General features: G+C 49.1%; 1 protein-coding gene and 1 long non-coding RNA gene across 6 annotated transcripts; one reads left to right on the forward strand and one right to left on the reverse strand.

Moving 5' to 3' along the window:
• Window positions 1-699: 699 nt before the first annotated feature.
• On the reverse strand, window positions 700-8,390 carry OSR2 (odd-skipped related transciption factor 2). Of its 5 annotated transcripts, none has more exons than XM_006916654.3 (4): window positions 7,984-8,390; window positions 3,172-3,939; window positions 2,023-2,122; window positions 700-1,194 (listed from the first exon to the last, which is right to left on the reverse strand). In XM_006916654.3, the coding sequence occupies exons 2-4, from the start codon at window positions 3,825-3,827 to the stop codon at window positions 1,120-1,122; spliced, it is 831 nt and encodes a 276-aa protein (XP_006916716.1). In that variant the 5' UTR covers window positions 3,828-3,939; window positions 7,984-8,390; the 3' UTR covers window positions 700-1,119. The 5 variants fall into 5 exon arrangements, with proteins under 5 accessions (XP_006916716.1, XP_006916715.1, XP_015448450.1 ...); XM_006916653.3 differs by having other exon boundaries at window positions 700-1,276; XM_015592964.2 differs by lacking the exon at window positions 7,984-8,390 and adding an exon at window positions 5,191-7,971 and having other exon boundaries at window positions 700-1,276.
• Window positions 8,391-12,949: 4,559 nt separating this feature from the next.
• Window positions 12,950-14,431, forward strand: LOC112483576. The gene is made up of 2 exons (XR_003047698.1): window positions 12,950-13,411; window positions 13,990-14,431. It is a non-coding gene; the product is annotated as an uncharacterized LOC112483576 (long non-coding RNA).
• The last annotated feature ends 4,699 nt before the right edge of the window (window positions 14,432-19,130 follow it).

The following is a 19,130-nucleotide window of genomic DNA, read 5'->3' on the forward strand; positions in this document are numbered from 1 at the left end:
GACCTAACTCAGTTTGCTTTGCAGAGAAATCCAAACCTTCTAGAAGACAGGATCTCCACCCTTGGAAAGAAATATTTAGTGCAAACATAGCTAAGTAGTTTCTCCTTTCTCCTCTTCTTGTCCTCCAACCTCTGAAGGCTGTACTTGCCTGCACTCTTCTGTAGGAGGATCTTAGACCTCTCCCCTGAAGGCGGGGGAAATGCTCTGTCTATAGTGCTAAATCATAGTGTTCAAAGTCTAATGGCAAGAGAAGTTGCCCATTATAAACTCTGACAATAGGTCAAGGCCTTTTAAAAAATGAAATGGTGAGAAGCTCCTTTCTCTTCTTTTTCCTTATGGTTCTTCCCACCCTGTGCTTTCAAGTAGGTCAGCAACTGGAGTTGAAGGTTTTAATAATGATTATTATATTGCTTTTATCTGAATGAATAATACATAGGAATCAGAATAAACAAGAGGGGATAAAACCTCTGGGTATCAATTTTAATATCTTCAAAAAACAAAAGACAGCACAGTTATCCAATTCCAAAATGCCACAGTACAAAAAAGGAAGAGCTGAAGTTTCAGTAAGAGAATTGTGAATCTTATTTTAAAACCCAGGGATAAAGAATACCTTTCAATATTGATTATTTTAGAGGTAGCCCACTTTTCCAGAATCCAGAGGGAAAACAGAACTTAAATAGGAAGACTCTTTTGCAGGAGTGTTGAAACAGACAAGAAAAACTTTTATTTTGAAAATACAGTCTTTAAAGATAAATTTGGCTTCCATTTTCCATACTTAGGTGCATCCAACAAGATACAAAAACAAACAAAAACAAAACAATAAAACAAAGACCCACGACATTATGTACAGAGCTCTAAAATGAGCTGTGAATATCTACAGGAAACTAGCATATGCTCTTTGTGAAGGGATGTACGTGTGTGGCCCACTACAGTCCTCAGTCCTCAGAAGTAAACTCCCTGGAGCTGCAGGTGCGCTGCAGCAAGGGAAGAGCTGGGGTCAGTGAAGGGTTGGGGGTGGGACCCCGGGGTGGGAGGCGTGGAGAGGTGTCTGGGGAGGGGAGCAGCGGCGGCACGGGACAGATCCTGGGCTTCTCTAGAAGTCCTGCCGCGGGGTGTGAGTCAGGCTGTGCCGCCGCAGATCACAGTTTCGCCTGAACACTTTGCCGCACTGCTCGCAGCTGTAGGGCTTGATGTCTGTATGGGTGAGAAGGTGAGTTTTCAGATTACTTCTCTGATTAAAGGTTCTTCCACATGTGGGACATTTGTGTGGAGATTCCTGTTCAGATGTGAAGCAAGCAAAGGATTAATCCTTCACACCACCACCGCACCCTTCTCAACAGTTTCTGTCTTATCGGTATCACAAGCGTTAACGTAACATGCGCACGACAACAAAAGAGGGGACTTGCAGGAACAAATCTGTGCTCCTAATCCTCCAATCACGAAAACACACGCTCAGGCACACACACAGGCCCGATTACACTGATAACTGCCAGTGGCCACCGCGGTGGGCTTTGTGATTTCCAGCTCTTTACATTTCATCACCATGTCATAGGCAGGAAAAGGGGGGAAGGAAAAAGTCTAATCCTCTCTTAAGGAACGACATTCTCCCGGGCAATAAGGCTCCTCTTTGCTGGAAAATTAAACTATTCCTCAATGTTCTGAAAACTACAAATTATGAGGCCCCTGGGAGAGAGAGCATATGGGATTTCACCATGCCTCCATTATCAAAATTACCTTTATTTCCTCCCAAACACGAAAGCTTTAAATGCAGGGCAGATGAAAAAAAAAAAATTCTAAAATTAGGATTTAGAATAGAGTGGCTTGCTCTTTAAGAAAAATATAAAAATGTTTTATGTTAAATGAGATTAATTTTATGTATGACAAAAATTGAGTGCGGCTTTCCACACCTAGAAAATTAATCGGAATAGTCTCTTAAGAGAAAAACTCTGCCATTGAACACCCTTTGTAGAGCAAACACCATAAAACAGAACTAGTTACTGTTTTTAAACAAGAAAAACTTACCTGCATGTGTAAAGTTTTGTGAACCGCTAGAGTTCTAGATTGACAAAATCCTTTCCCACACTCCTGACATTTGAAGGGTTTTTCTTTGGAATGAATATACCTGAAAATCAATATAAGTTTTCATTTAAATGGCTTTACCACCACGGTGATGAGTTTCTTTTGACAATTACTGAAATCGAAGTCGTGAAAGGGCAAAAGAAACAGGATTCCTATTATTTATGTTTTCAGATTGTATCCCCCCCACCCTCCACCCCCCTTGTAATTCTGTTTATGGTTAACCTCGACTAACAGATTCCTCAAAACATTCACTGGACGCCGGCTTTATCTACACTTGATCGCCCTCTCTGGCATATTTTGGAGCTCGAAATCTTGCCGAATGAGTCCTTCCTGGCCTCCACCATTTCCATGGGATTTAAACTGGCCAAATCCGAATGTAAGGCAAGGCCGAGTGAAGGGGGACTGATTTCAGCGAATCCCTTAACGGCCGCAGAGGATGCGTACAGGGAAGTCCCACCTTGGGGAACAGCAAGTAGAGTCTGGAGAGAGATGCCCCACTCCCACTCCTGGGAAGTTTTTACCGGATGAAAACAGTTACGTTATAGTATTTCTTCAACTGACATTTATTAATACCGAGTTGAAGGTGGGGGTAGATGGGGAGCTGTGTCTAAATTCAGTGATCGAGTTTAAACAAATTTAAAAGGAAGATTGCTGTGTGAGGCTCTGTGCAACCGAGGCTGGGAGGTGGCGGGAGGTAGAGAAGGGAAGCAGCCCAGTGGAGGCAGCCCGAGTAGATTTCCAGAAGTGGTCTGACGGCAGCCACCATGGGAAAGTCTTCGGGGTCCCTTGGCTTTACCTGCCTTACCCCGTGGGTGACCGGGAGGAAACCAAACCCAGCACCAAGACCAACCCACCAAATTTAACTGCCGAAGGATGAGGAAAGCTCCTTCCGAATGCCAAACGAGAACGCAGCCAGAGCCCCGTGAAGGGAAAAGGTAAATGTTGGGGAGAGCTGTGGCTGGCGAGGGCGGGCCTTTGGGGATGTAGTCTAGTTTCGAGGGTATTTTAACGACACTTAGAATGTCGATGAGGCTTGGGTATTCTGGACAAACTCGCCTTCCCTTCCCCGGCCAACCTCCTTCCCCACCTCACCTGTGATCCCGCAGATGATCTTGCCTCCGGAAGGCCTTGTGGCAGATGTCACACGTGTACGGCCTCTCATCCGTGTGGGTCCTCTCGTGTATGAGCAAGTTGTAGGATTTGGTAAAGTGTCTGCCGCAAAATTTGCAGATAAACTCTTTTTTTGTTTTTGAAGGCAGCCTCCCTCGGGAGGGCTTTCTGTCCGGAGTCAATTTACTGAGGCCCGAGATGGGGCTACCCAGCCCCGGGCTCAGCTTGGTCAGCTCTCCCATTTTAGGGGGGTCCTCTTGTGTGGCGGCCACAGCCAAGTTGGCAAAGTCAAAACGGGGCCGGTCCTTGTGCAGGGCTGGGAGAACGTGGGCAATGGCTCCCTGCTTGGGGTGGAAGAGGTGGGTTGTAAAGGGCAGAGCCGGAAAGGGGAAGCGCGCGTCCACGAGGCCCTGCGCCGCCGCCATCTCGGTGATGGTGGAGCGGGTGATCTCGTGCACGTTGGGGTACCCCAGCGTCCAGTGGTTCATGTGCATGGTCTGCACGGCGCTGAGACCGTACAGGCCCTGCAGGTGGTCCACTGCGGCGGGGAAGGTGTTCACCGCCTGCAGGAAGGAGTAATTGGTGAGCTGCAGCGACGGGTGGAGCGGGATGGGCGCCGGTAGGGCCTTGCTCCCCATTCTCCGGTGTGCTGTGGGGCGGAAAGAGCCGCCCCTTTCTTCCAGATCTCAGAGGCGAGTGGGTGTGGGGCTCCGGCGAAAACCCAGAGAGACAACAGCACGCAGAGAAACCCTAAAAATGACAGAGGGAGAGAGTTGTGACTATTATCCAAGCCAGATCAGTCTGACTTTTGGCGCTGGCGCGGGTTACCACACCTTCCTTCTAAGTCCTCCTCCCCACTCTACTCCAGGCCCCCAAATGAGTGGAGAGGGAAACGCAGCGGCAGCCCAGCGAGTCCACACCTAGCTCAGCCCCAGGGCCAGGCTGTCAGGCGAGAGACAGGAAAAGATACCCTGGCGAGCTGGGCGCCCTCAGGAAGGTCAGATTCCAGCACGCACCGAGCGGAAGACCTGGGCCTGAGAAAGAGAGGTGGGCAGGGGCGCTCCAGCAAAAGCAGCACCTAGTCCGACCCACCTGCTCCACGCTGTCGGGCAGAACTCAGTCAACAGCGACGGCCCGCAACGCCAGTACCCCCAGGCCCAGGCCGAGCCTCTGTCGCCAGGGCGCCTCCGAGCTCCCCGGGGAATGACGGGTTGTGGGTCCTTGCTGCGGTCCGAGGCCCCAGCTCAGCCCCCGTGCGGCTGCTCTTCGCGCTGCGCCCCGCGCCCGCTGCTCTGCCCCGCGGCGGCCTTTCCCGCGCTTACCCCGGCGGCCAGCGTACCGGAGCGCAGCCCGGGCACACTTCGAGCTCCTGGGCCCTCGGGCCCTCAAAGGGGCCCGCCTCGCCCCGCGCTGACCTCGGAGGTTTTCTTTTTCCTTCCTCTGCCTCAGTCCCATTTATCAGCGGTGACGGCCCGCGGGAAAGAAAAGTGACACCTCGGGGGCCGGGTTCGACCTGGAATCGCCCCCTCCTCTTTCCCAGGGGCCGTCCCCTTCCACCCCCCACCAAGATCCCTTCCAGATGGTTTGGCTCCCGGGGAATAGTTGGGGGTGGGCGGAGAACGGCACTGAGGCCGGAACCCCTTATCGCATATTGAGTGCCTAGCTCTCCCGAGGCCCAAACAGCTTCCTGACCTGGCACCGGGAGCTGCTCCCACACCCGCGAGGCCCCAGGAGAAGAAAGGAAAGAGGGCTCCCATGGGAAGGAAAGGGAAGGAGCAGCAGAGGAACCACAGCGGGCAGGGCACAGGGCGGCCCTGCCGGCCTGGAGGAAGCTTGTTTATTCGCCGAGAGGTGCGTGCCGCGGCGCTCCTGCTACTGGGAAGCCCGGCCGGGGGTCGGAGGCCGCGGCCTAAGCGGAGTGCACGCGCCTCTCTTTCCCCTGCGCCCCCAATGGAAACACCCAGGTCTACTTTCAGACCCAGGTTCCCAGGGACACCTCACCTGCATTCAGGGTTGGCCTGCCTTCTCCCACTTGTCAGCCCCTTTATAGCAGAGGGTTCTGCCGCTCGGCGGGCCTGGGCCTTGCCTCTGAGGGCGGCTCCCCAGGTGCGGGACTAATAGCAGAGCGCTTTCCCTGATGAGGAGCAGACAGGCCGCCTGAGACATCATCTTTTGTGCCTGGCTTTGGAACTCCGCAGAAAGATGGGGGAGTTTGTTCCGCCTTTCTCCCCACACACCCCTTTCTGCGCCTGAATTTTCTTATCTAGTGTATTGTGTTGCCAGTGGCTCTGAGGGCAGACTTAGGGGGCCCCACTGATGACACAGCGCTCTGGCAAGGCAAAATCTGGCTGCCTCCCTGAGGCCCACACCTTCCCTCCCTCCTTCTCTGTTTGGAAAGGCTCAGAGACAGGGATTTATTAATGAACCGTTTCTGCCTGGTGTAATGCGGTCTGGAAGCTCAGGCCCGGAGTTAATGAGAGGTGTGTAACAGTCAGAGGGGCTCAGTCAGACTATTCAACCGAAACTGTAAACCCCCACTCGGAATAAACTTTCCCACCACAAATCAGGATTCGTTTTTGTTCAATGGGAATCCCTCAAGCCCTGTCCTAGAGAGATAGTGAAAAAAAAAAGGATTCTACTAACATCTCTGGTAATCTACCTCATTATTTCCTCTCCCATTAAAAATCATAAATTATATCTTTATTTCCTTCTTTTTACATAATGAGGATTTTCCAGATTCAAAATACTATTTTCCCCCTAGTGTTAAAAAGTAGACTCTGCTATAGAGGAGAAACTAAAATTATTATTTGGGTGTATTCCCAGACTAGATTTCTCAGAAATAAATACAGGAGGCAAGTACAACTCCTACTATGTTCTACGTGAGTATATGTGTGTATGGTGTGTGTGTGGTTGGGGGGGGGGGGTTGTCAACTGAAAGACTACCAGGACTTGTGGTTTCAATTCCAAATGCGTGAAGTGAACTCTGCCATAAAGGTTAAACGTTAATTCTTCCAGCATAAAGTTCAGTGCCATCTTCTTTCCCTTTTCGCCCAATGGTTTATAACATAAAAATTGGCTCTGTTAATGTTAATTCAGCTTCATGGTGGCACAAAAGTGCTGTTTCATAGTATGTTCATTTTAATTTGCAGGACAAATCATTTCTTCACAGAAGAGCAGACCACTGGTGACTTCTGAAACCCTTTTACAAACAGAACAACCCTAAATATCCACCAAACACTTTTGCCACAAATAGAGAATTTAAATTTCCACTCTCCCCCTGAGTTGCTGGAAATATATGTCAAAAGGTATTTTAAGTCAATGCAGAGATCTAAAGTACTTTCGTTTTATCTGGAGTTGAGCATGTAGTTCTCGCACACTGTTTCAGGCAATAACAGCTATCATCGTTTGCTGTCATTTCTCTATCATACCATTTCTCGGACCATTGGTTATTTTTAATTTTGCAAGGAAAGAAACTTAAACCAATGAAAAGACATAAGTATTTCAGTGGAGCTGAGGCTAGCTTTCATCAGCCTTCTTCACAGGAATTTCCAGGCATGTACTAAGTTTTGTAAAATTTAGTTCACTGGCTGTCAACAAGTGAGATGTGTACATACTAAGTTCAATGAAGCTTTCAAAACGTTGGAGAAAAGAAAAGTATGCAGTAATTTGATCAGGAGTCTTGCTTTTTGGTAACAGTGTTATTACACTGAATTATCTAAAACTAATATACAGTAGTCAAGGGTCATCTACTAAAACCTGTGTGTTGTTGTCTGAGAGAAATAACTGATAGATAAATATGCTCGCTGAATTTCAGCTCAAGCCACAGTGGAATTTTACATAAATCAGAGAGCTATAGTCCAAGTGGATTTAAGGAGATCATTTAAAAATAAATAAATAAAAATGGCCCGACTAGATCGGGTGAACAGAGAACAGCGCCGCGAAGTTCCTGCCCCTGTGCAGCGCCTCTGCCTTCTCAAGGAGTTAATTAAATTAAGATGCCTTCCGCATAATCTAGGTTGTTTCTCTCTGTTCCCTCGCTTCCCTTGAGTAATTTTCTTGTTCTGCTCAGGACTGCAGTTTGTTTAGCAGAGAAAGTAGCTGTCCGCGGCGTTTCGCTCTGGGAAACGCCAGCCCTCTTTTGTTCTCTGCTAACAGGTAGGGGGACAGATCTAGCGCTCTGTCCACAAACACCTTTTTCTCCCTCTTTTCTACCACCGCAACTCCTTCCTCTGTTGCTATTTCTCGATAATCCAAGCGTTTACGTCCCGGGGGAATTTGCCTTCTGCCCCCTCCTCCAGGACTGGAGAATGGGAGAAAAATCAAAAGGCCAGCACAAGGTTGGAGAATAACCTAGGACTGCACTATTACTTCCTTCTTGAAACGCTTTGGCTAGACAGGCACTGTGTGTCCTGGCGCGTCCGCGCTGCACCGCCGGGGATGCACCGACCGGTGGACCAGGAATCCTATGACAGGGTCAGAAACATCCTGCGGTAACGGGGTTTTATTTCAGCGTACGTCGATCAGCTTTTATAAGAAGCCTTGCTGCATACTTTCATTAAATGTCACAAATCAAAACTAAAAACAGTATATAAAATTGGTTGTCGTTGGGTGTTAGCTGGGAGTGGTGTGCCTGGGATCCGATAAAGTGAGAAACGCAATGCCCCAGGATTGTACCTATATGATTTCTTTTCACAATTTCTGAACTTGTGGCACGCCGGATTGAGCGCCCCCTGCATCCCCTTCACCCTTCCTTTCTCAAGGAGGCTTAAGTCCCTTCCCAGAGCGGACACTCACCTCCCGCAGAAAGATCCGCCTGGGCAGCGCCGTTCAGACCCGGTCCAGGCAGTGAGGCGCACAACTTGAAAAGGTCATTGGGTCCACGCCCGGCAAACTTCTTCTTTCGCGCGGAGTTTCAGGAGCCGCAGACATGATCTAGAACACCACAAGCCGCGAGAGCGGATCCTCGCCTTGGTCGGAGTCTGTGAATGTGGAATGCGTAAAGACCCGCGGTGCTTGGAGCCGGCGCTCAGTGCTCGCCCGGAACTCCGCACCTCCGCAAGCCTCTCGCCGACTCCGCGGAAGGTCGCACTCTGCAGTCTTGCAGGGCCATCACCCTCCAGCAGCGAGCGCGCCGAGCTCTGTCCCCGCCCGCGTCCCTCCCCAGGCTGCTCGCGGCCGGGAGTCCAAGGCTTTAGTAGCGGCCCCGCCTCCCCTTCGGGCGGGCAGCCGTGCTGGGCCCACTGCGCCCTGGCTCCGCCTCCGCGCCCAGCGCCCGCTAATGGTCCACTCTGTTTACTTGTGTTTGGATAGCAACTGAGTCTTAAAGGCACAGGTTTGCTCGAGGTTTCCCAGCTACAGAGACAGAGCCGAAGGTGACTCAGTTCAAAATTCACACACGAACACAACGCTCACCATCTTCCTTCTTGGTGCCACTTTTTCTTACAGTGTTATAAACAACAACTGGTTTTCTGCCTCCCGAAGACCCCACAGAAAAACCCCAAGGGCATTTTGTGGTTTTACTTGGTGCTGCTCGCTTGATTAATTCCCATATCTTAACACTTTTAACATAACCATCTTCTTCGTAGGGTAAAATCAATTAGTTCTAGATTGTATTCTCCAGCATATATCACCCTCCCTCCAATTTAAAATACAGTTTTGTACATATTTTTGATGAATTACGACTATATATGTAGTCTGCTTTCGTCTGTTTTCAAAACGAAGTTTGTTTATAGAGGTGACCATTGACTAATTTCGTAATTACTGCAAAGACATATGTGGAATGTTCCAGGAGAAATTTCTTCCTATATTTAAGCTTTAATCAGCCATTGTACATTTCATACACAGTTAACCAACTTGGTTAAAGAGGTGGGCTTCTGCAACCTATTGGCAAATTAATAAAGAATCCATCCAGAATGAAGAACGATCATTTTAAAAAATTAGGAAAATACTATTTTAGCTTCTCAAAACAAGTACATCTTCATTCCCAGTCCCCACACCCGCAAAATAGAGTTCTTTGTTCAGTCGCCAGGATACTTAATCAAATTTGAAGTGTTTTTCTAAAGGTTTTGGTCCTGTGTGAGGATAAGTGTAGAACGCACAAGTACTCTGGAAGTAGGGTGACCCAGTGACAGAAAGAAAATGACACACACTCATTTTAAGCATACTCTTTCCAGACAAGATCTGCCTGAGCAACACTGAGCAAAATGCCCTTCGTAGCAGACGAGTCGCCAGAGGGAATTTGTCATAGCCCCGGGCAAGTCCGCGTTTTGGGCGGACAGATCTTCCAGCCAGCAGGCTGTACGATTTAAAAGTATTCCACCAAAAGATGGTGGTGGGATGTGCTGCCTCAAAAGACAATTAAAATAATCTCAATCGTTGGGGGAAAATGGGCAAATATAAAGAGAAGACGAAAAACTGCCAAAAGGTGAACCAGTGATTGGGCAGCCAGGCAGAAGCTATGAGACAGTATTTTAAGATGAAATTTCTTCTAATTCTATTTATGCCGAGGCCGATAAATTTTTTCGTTCTTTTGTTAAAACATAATTCAGGGATAGCAGATCTTTTTAATTTTTTTTCCCTTTTCTTCCAATTTCAAAGTTGCAAAGATTAAAAAGTGAACTTGGAATGCAGACCCGAGTGTTCAATATCCTTCAGCATTTAACTGCTTCAAAGTAGATTTGACAAATAGCGTGGAAGTAGTACAATACCTAAGAGTTCAGGTGTTTTCTTTTTTTAAACGTTTTCCCTTGTGGTTTCCACAGGGGTGCTTTTATTTTAATACTCAGTCCTGAGCCCCAGCTACCGGGATGCCTGCGGTCCCCTCTCTCTAACCGCCTCATTCTTTCCGCAGCTTTTCTCAATTTGGAAGATTTGAAGGGAACTTTCTCTTCTTTCAGACCCCCAGGACACACACTCCAGGGGTGGTGATCTGAAGAGTGTTCCTATTGTATTTCCTTTTCACCAAAGTGGAGGCAATTCCCTAGAGGCGGGCTTCACACCTTCCCACAGTTGTGTGTGTGTGTGTGTGTGTGTGTGTGTGTGTGTGTGTGTGTGTGGTGGGCGGAATCGCCTGCTTTTCCAGAGAGGTAGACGGAATTTCCAGCCACCCACGAGCGGCCCCCTCTTTCTGCAAACCTCCTGAGCCCAGGTTTTTCCATGTTTACCTCGCCCACCCAAGTCTCCGAAGTTCCACAGTGAAGTCTGGGCCACGCCAGCCCAGAGCGCTGTGGTTGCTTGAAAGGTAGGGAGGAGTAGGCAAGCTCCGGGCTTCGGGGGAAGCCGCGTGGCCAGGCAGCGCCTTGGCAGCCTCCAGGCCCGGCCACCGCAATGGGCAGGTGCGCGCCCCACGCAGAGGGTGAGCGGGAGGCTGAGCACCACGCCGCACTGCAGGAAGGGCTCCCTCAGGCCACCTCGGCGACCACCCGTGGCGGGCCCTGGAGTTCCTCCACGGTCAGCCTCGGCAAGACCCTTGCCCACGCCGGCGTCTAGAGCGCATGCATTGTGGGGGCTTAGCCAGGAGCATCCTCGGCCGCTGGACTCCCTGGGCTACAACGCCCGGCACGGAGAATAAGCCATAGGGCCCCGGCGAGTTGTGGGGTTTGGATGTGCGGGGAGAGAAGATCCTAAGCCCGGGGCCTGCGTCTCTGCGCAGCCTTCTCATGCCTCATTCACCCTCCCAGAGTTGCGCGGCCGGTTCACTCTGACATTTCCGCCAACTTAGTCATCGGCTGTCCTCGGGGTTCTGAGCTTTCGACACCAAGGACGCACCAGGGAAATGGCTAACAGACCGACTAGGAGAGCGCGAGCAGTTGCTGCCCAAACCCGAACTACCGAAAGTTTACTCCCCTTGAGGACGGAATGAAGGCGGGTGAAAGGAAACGCAGCGGAGCTGGAGGAGGAGGGGGCTGGCAGCGCAAGCCTCCCACCCCCACGGCCCACCCAGAAGGCTCTGCCAGTTAAACAGCGAGCAGGTGTCAGGCAGACATCCCTGGAGCTGACTCCGAGCCTTCCCGCTCTGACTATGCGCTGCGGACAACCTAAAAACGTCTACCCTTTAAGACATAAATTATGAAAACCCCATCTTTTCCCACGGATCCCAGCTGCCATTACCTCCGAGGACTCGCCTCCCTTCTCCCCGGCCTTCGCCTGCCTCTGCAGGGCCGAGACCTTTTGCATTTGAACTTCCCGCACTGTTTGCCGCTTTTCGCCGGAGCGCGGAGGAGTTGGAAGCCCAGCTATTCTCTGGGAGCGTGCACTCCAGCCCCGGAGTAGTGAGGAGGATCGCGGGCTCTGGGCTCATAACTGAGGGGGCGGAGGTAGGGGCCAGAAAACTAAGAATTTTATCTTTTAAAAAGTATGTTCGAGTCGGCGCTCTACACACGGATGGGATGGGAAAACGTAGCCGGGGCGGGATCTCAGCGGCCAGCGAGAAGAGCCGCAGCGCCCCCTGGAGGCACGGGCCAAGCACTACGTGACGCGGGCGCCGCGGGCCGTCACTCACGCGGCAGGCGGGTGTGAGCGCAGGCCGCCGGCGTCCACTCTGGCGGCTGGAACCTTTCACCTCCACCTGAGCCCGTTTGCAGCGGAGGAGAAGTCGTGTGCGCCTCAGGGATGCTGGGGAGAGGGCCTGGGCCTGTCATCAGGGCCAATAAGCCACTCTAACCCCACCACTGGGGCCTTGGTGAGCGTTCCATGCAGTGGCCCCCCTAGTGACTCCTCTCCTGGCAGACGCATTATTGGACTCACAACGCCGCTCGCAGCGGCTTTGACTTCTGAAAGGCAGGGAAAGACACTAGTTCTGACCCCAGCGCAGGGAATTCTCGGCGGTCCGGTGCCGATGTGCTCAGATATCAGCTTCGGACATTGTCCCCGCGGGAAGGGCAGAGAGGTTTTTCAAGGAACTGCATTCGGATAACCTGCCCCACTCTCCACGCCTTACCCCTCGCCCTACCTCAGCATTTGAAGCCCTGTCGGGAAAGGATTCCTTGGCGAGCGGTGCTCTCCTTAGACCTGAGAGCGGGGAAGAGAAGGGGCTCGAGGCGCGCGGATCGCTTGGGAGCCAGCCCGCGGCTGGCGGGCCTGAGGACCACCCGCCGCCTCCAGCTGTCCCTGGGCCCAGCCACCTCCTGACGTGGGCCTGGCCCGAGGAGGCCGAAGATCGGGACAGGGGTTTAGCTACGTGGCCATAACCGGGGTGGGCAAGCCTGGGGGCGACCCTCTTGTGAGCGCGGGCCCTGTTGGAGTCTGGCTTTCCCGGGAGAGGTCTTCAGCCGCCGCAGTAACAAAGCTCAGAGCCAGCTCGAGGCCGCCGGCGACCCGTCAGCCTCCCGCGAGGTCTCCGGGGCCTGAGCCCGCAGCAGCCCGGGTTCTGAGCCCGCAGCAGCCCGCGTTGGGTCCGGCACGTGCTTGGCGCGGGCGGGACCTCGCGGCTCCAGGGAGCGCGGCTCCTGAGGGTGTGGACGCGGGCTCGCAGGATGCACGCCCACGCGCCGCGTTTTCGCCTTCAGTGCAGCTCGTGGAACGGGTCTCCAGTTTGCCTCGCCAGAGAGAGCCAGGTCAACTCCGATGCTCTCGTGACATAGGACAGCTTCGAATTCCAGGTGCTTTTCTAACGAAGCCCGCTGGTGTCACTGACAAGGAAGATCGGGTTTACAAAAGGCAGGCAGCGGACCACAAGACCTAGGTGCCTCCCAGGAGGGAGAGCCCAGTGGATGGCTCTCTGGGGCAGCTCCACCTGCCCAGCGTGGGACTGTCCCAGCCCTCGCCCTTCGAAAGACTCATCCTCAGAGAAGACTAGGGCAGAGACTGCCAACTCATTTTTATTAGTCTTTCACTAAAAACAACAACGACAACAACAACAAACAAAACAAACAAAAAACTTGACAATGCTTAAAAATAGGGAAAATTCAAAAGAAAATCTTGATTTCCAGTGAGCTCTCATTCCTACACGGCTGTGGACAAGCTGGAGCTGAGCAGCTCTGCTCTCCGTACTGTGCGGTCTGTTTTTGAAATGTCGGGCCTTGAGTTTTCAATTCCCACTGCAGAGGTGGTTTTTCTGGGACGCTGGGATCCGTCCAGAGTTACCGCCCAGAGCGGCAGTTCTTAAAGCGTGGTCCAATAGCATCAGCGACGTCTGGAACTTGTTAGAAATGCAGATTCTTGGCCCCATTTACTATCGGATACTCTGAGAGTGGGCCCCGCGAACTGTGAACAAGCCCTCCAGGTGATTCCAGAGCACGCTAAGTTTGCGAGCTACTGACCTAGACAAATTGACATTTGGGGATAATCTTGGGTGGGCATCATTTATCTTTTCGGCTGTCTTCCTCTTCCTCCTTTTCTTTCCCATCAGAGAATGCATGTGAAATCGACTTCTTAGAGTAGCCAATTCACTCTTTCTCTCATTCGTTCATTCGCTCACTCTCGTTCGTCTGACTTTACCGAGGCACCTCCCAAATATTTGGAGACGTGCTGAGGATCCCCAGGTGAACAAGACGGGACCCCTCCCTTCAAGGAGTCTGGTCAGGAAGTAAGAGAGAGAGAGACGGGAGTGAGGGAGGGAAGGAGGGAGAGAGACAGAGAGACAGAGAGCGCAGTAAGGGTGACTTTTGTGGTCAGTTGTTTGCTTGTTTGTTTATTATTAGAATCGAATACTAGATTCGATCTGATTTCAGAAAATACCCCTGTTAGGGACCGAACAAGAAGCATCGCACCTCATCTTAAAATTTTATGACCCTTCCCTACCCTTGACTTTCTTCTCGCCCAGGCTTATGTTATTCTCTGCCTATTTTCACCACATTCTAGGGATTCCGTGTGCCTGCTGCATCCACTTCCAACTGGACGCAAACTGCTCACACCCTCCCTGCCCTCCCTGCACTGAGTCAGAGTGCGTGACAGGGGTGGGGGGGTTGAGGGAGTGTCAAAATCCTCGGACGTGTTTGGACTGGGGCTCGAGTCTGTGTGCCCTTGCCTTTCTCTGAAGCTGCTCTGGACACTCTTAGAACAACGGAAACTGACATGGTCGTTCTCACCGACTCTGCGCCCCGGGCTCCCACCCGCTCCCATCTCGCGTCCTGCTGCTCAGAACTGCCCAGCTTCCGGAGGTCAGGTGTACCTGGGCTGTGACCCTTGACCTGCAAATTTGTCACCTAAAGACTGGACCCAATACCTTTACCTTTCCCTTGGAAGTACAAGAATTGTCTATTTTTCCCCCTCCCAGAGTATCTAAAAATCGGAATGAAACTCATGCTTTCTAGTTTTCTAAACCCAAAAAAAACCTCCCTTAAGCTTTCACTTTGCACTTTCTCTCCAGAATCTGTCCTCAGCCATGTAAAGAGCCACCTCCCGTAGACCATTTTCTGGTTGTGGGCAACAAGAGCAGTAGAGGCACTTTGCCTTGAAGGCAGAGGAGAGTTTCTCAAAGATCAAGTCTAACTAGAAGCCATTGTCATCCAGTTTCAGATTCAGAGAAAAAGTTTCATTATAGTGAGCCAGAGCAGGGAAGCTACTGGAAACACATACAAAAAAAATTGAATTTTCATATTGACCTTAGTCATAAATTGTATAAAAGTACTCAGCTCCGCTTTGACAAAGAGTTGGAATTTTAATATGACCTTTTCTTACGGGGATTTTCAAAATATAAAATGTATAATGGTCAGGAACATGATAATCTCTTTACAACCTGCGATCATATTTCTTAACAGGATTTTGCTTTCCAGTGCAGATGGTTTGACATAATAACATTCAAAACAGCCAGCACTCAGGAAATGCCAAGGCCAATATTTGAATGCAGATACAAGTTTTAACAAAGGAAAATGCATATTCCTGTAGTTGTTTGCCTGTGAATATTCCCCCAGAGGATTAATACACTATTCTTGAATCTAATCCAAGTCAGCAAACTCTAAAAATTCTGTGAGGTGCCAACTCATAAGGCACATAGAATTCCTTGTCACCGAATATATTTGTGTGTCTATTATGTACTAGGTACCAGGCAAATGCGTTATTGTTTGAGACCCTGAACTTTCATCCTGACTTGGGGGTGGGGCAAGGGCAAGGAAGGTGGGATTTTAAGGTTGTTTTCTTCTGGTTTTGTTAAATTGTTAAAGCATTTGTACTTAATAGCAATCTTTAAAACATTTATTGAACTCCGTTACATTTTTAGGTCAGTTTTACAAGTCAAGGAGAGAAAATTGGTGTTTAAGCCAGCTCATTTATTGGAAAATGAATGCCAGCACTGGCTTAACTTTTGGCTTTCCAACTGGAAGACCTTAATATCATGACAACATTTTACAATAATGTTATTTCCACCATGCCAGGTGATAATTTAGCTGTAGATTTCTTATGATTGGTGACCATAGCTCACTCAAGCCCTTTTTCACCCCTTGACTCTGTAGATAGCCACAGAAAGAAAGAAAAAAAAAAAACCCCACCAAAAAACGTTTTTCCTCTGGCAGCCTCACTGGAGGGAGGAGTAAAGGAAAGGAAGTAGCAGACACCTAGGCTGGCTCCATCTTCACTCTTCCTTGGGAGAACTTGGGGCAGGACCAGCTCAGATCCAGTTGGCTTTAGAGAATCCAGGTCTTACAAGTAGTGATGAGCTCTATTATCCTTGCCTCTTGGCCTAAACACAGATAACTTCAATGGGTCTGGAGACACACAGATATAAGAAGCTGAGAGGCCCCATTCTACTCTTGCCCCATGTACTGTGTCATAATGCCTGGTCACATTGCATGTCTTGGCCACATACTTCATTTCACAGTGCCTAACCCCTCTTCTCATGTCCTCTCCCTCTACCTCCCCAGCCATGCTTGGCAAGTGGGCCTACCTCCAGGAATCAGACTGGGTGGATGCTATAATGTCAGGACACCAGGCAGCAGCATTTCTAACACGTGTTAGACCACAGTTGCCTTTCCCTTTCCCTGGAAAAGTACACAAAGTGCAAGTTGTCTCCCAGGCTGTGAGGCACACAGCCAATGCCCTGTGTGGTGGGCCCACCCAGGCTCAGGAGAGTGTGGAAGAGAACACGAGTGTGTCATATGGGTGTGTTCACCATTCCTGTTCCCCTCTGTCTCATCCTTGACCACATTCTCTTGACAGGCCATATGGCCTGGGAGTGACCTGGAATATATTAAGAGCATTGGCTTGTAGAACCCTTGCAGAGCAAGGGGACAATGGCAGAGTGGGATTTTAGACTTGTTAATTCATTTAACACATATTTATTGAGGATGTTTAGTATGTTAGGCCTTGTGGTAGGTGCTGGGGATGCAACAGTGAATAAGAAGCTACTGTCTAGTGCAGAAACAGACAAGTAAGTAGGCAATTATGATATAGTATGAATCAGAAAACTTGAATCCAAAGTCTCAAGTTAATAGTTAATTACCTTGAGCAAGTCATGCCACTTGTGGGAGCCTCAGTTTCTAAATCTGCCAATTAAGGATATTCTGAGGGCTAAATGACACGGATGCATATCAATGCTATCAGTAGTTATGATTCTTTCTTACCCATTCACATGAACTGACCTCATCAGCACAAAATTATTCCTTCCACTCCTCCAAGGACTTGGAGTGGAGACCAAGGGGAAGAAATCTGACCCAGTGCCAGTATCTAGTGGTCAAGAGTACAGAAATTAAATTGCTGTAACAAGACTTTCTAGAGAAAAAGTTATCTGCCTTTTATCAAGAAAAAATGTCTACATTTTCACTGTTTGTTGATAAATAGGAATACTGTACTGTGCATTTCATTTTGTTGTACTCTTTTTTTTTTAAATTGCAATTAGAGAATACATGGAGTAGATCTGTGATGAATAGGCTTTTTTAGGCTTAAAAGCTATTATTATGGATGTTACTCTACAATGAAATGATGCAATTAATATGGGGATGTCATTGATATAGCAGGTCTTAAGGGAAAGGAAATGGTATCAGTTAGAATACAGCTGAGCTCTGATATCAGAAAATCCCAAATAACATGGGTTTAAACAATAGAGAAGTTAATTTATCTCTCACATAAACATAGGCCAGCCAGAGTCAACATGGTGGCTAGCTCCTTGATTATCAGGTACTTTAGCTCCTCCTATCTTGTTCCACCAATTTCAAAAAGTGACTTGTACCTTATAGTCCAAGATGGCTGCATTCCAGCCAGCAGCAAGAAAGGAAGGCATGAAGAAGGGCAAGTCCCCTCATTTTAAGACTCCACAGAAATCAAAACCTAGTCACATAGCCATACTCAGCTGCAAGGGAGGCTGGAGACTATAGTCTGTACTCTGATGGCCATATGCCCCGCTGAAATTCGGGCTTCTATTACTAAAGGAGAGGAAAATATATATTGGAGATGACCAGTCTCTGCCATAGGATGTCTAACCCTGGTGCTTCATTCTTTGTGTATATTATTGTATATGTGTTGGTACCATAATTACTGTCATTGGTTCTGGATAGTGTTCACTGTTCCCTTTGCTGCTTTTATGGTTTTAAGCATTATATGCAGTGGCAGGATTCTGTTTTGGAACCCCTTAGCATGTTGCCACTACTTACTCACTCTTAGTTGTGGCTCCTGGTATGTGACTTTCTGCTCAGAGTGAGGAGGTGTGAACAAAGAAGGTGGGTGGGGTGGAGAGTCCAGAGGTGTCAGGAGCCTGCCTGGGGACAATCTTGTTGTGGATTGCGGAGAACACCTCTGGTACCATCTGGCGGTGTTCCCTTTGTGGAATGGGTCCCGGGGTGCCAGGCAGAAAACAAGAGTGGGTCACATTTTTTCCCTTGGAACATGGGGTGAGAAATGAGAGAACATATTAGAGGAAAAGTGGAAGCTCTGGATTCTTCCTAGCCTTCTAACCATGTCAAGCAGGCTTGGGGGCAACTGCAGAAACTAGGATCTGCCTTTTTATAGCTTTGGCAGCCAGAGGCTGCAGCAAAAATGTGCAGCTCAGGTTGCCCTGAGGGGTGGAGTCAAAACTACAAGCAGACCCCCCACACAGCGGAGAAGGCCCTGCTCAGCTAGAGCCCAAGGACAGTCTCCCAAGAAGATAAGTGTAGAGAGACTTAATTACCATTTAAAGTTGTCCTGGCCTGACTTCTCTGCCTGGTAAACTTTGTTTTTGAGCCTCATCCTGTGTTAATATTTACAGGCTCAATTCTTCCCTCCAAGCTTAGGAGGATATTTAGCAACACACATAATCTTCCAGGTGTAGAGGGTGAGGGATGAGAAGAGCCTGTGGAACCCCAGTCTCACCTGGGGTACCCCTTCAGGCTGCTGCTTGGCTTGGAGCAAGTCTGAGCATGGAGGTTACAAGCAAAGTGTTAATGTCGATGTGTGGGGAAAGGATTCTTTCCCTGTAGAAACATCTGGAGTGACACTGAGGACATACTTACACACATTTACACCAGCCCCAGGGGATTCCCATGCGTGAGAGAACTGCCTAGATAGTTCCTATTACACATTTATTTCCTTAAAGGAGGTATTTTATATCCTACCCTGTAATTCAATTCCTTTGGCTCCCCACCCTACTAAAAAGGAAAAGAACATACAGTCCAAACAATTTTTAAAACCAAGTTTTTTCCCTCCAAATAGTAAATGTGCACAAGTTTGTGCAGCTTTTACACACATCTGTAAGCTATGACTTGTTTATACCAGCTCTTACAATATTTTAAAAATAAAGTATAATGTTTTTCAGTCTGTATACAATAGCATTTTCTTTTATCAACCCCCCACGTACAAATGTATTTCCCCCCTTTAGGGTGTAATTAAATGTCTAAATTGTAGTGTATACAATTGATATAAAGGGAAGACATGTATGCTTTACAGCAGACATACCCAAAGGATGTAAGATACTAATGTTGATTCTTTAAAATACAGTAACTAATAACCTGTAGAGTTAGAGAAGTCCACCTAAGTTGGTCCAACCCTATTCAATGTGCTGGGGTTAGAGAATTTAGGATGATGGAATGAGAAAG

This window comes from Pteropus alecto, unplaced genomic scaffold (assembly GCF_000325575.1).
Source record: "Pteropus alecto unplaced genomic scaffold, ASM32557v1 scaffold164, whole genome shotgun sequence".
Taxonomy (NCBI): Eukaryota; Metazoa; Chordata; class Mammalia; order Chiroptera; family Pteropodidae; genus Pteropus; species Pteropus alecto.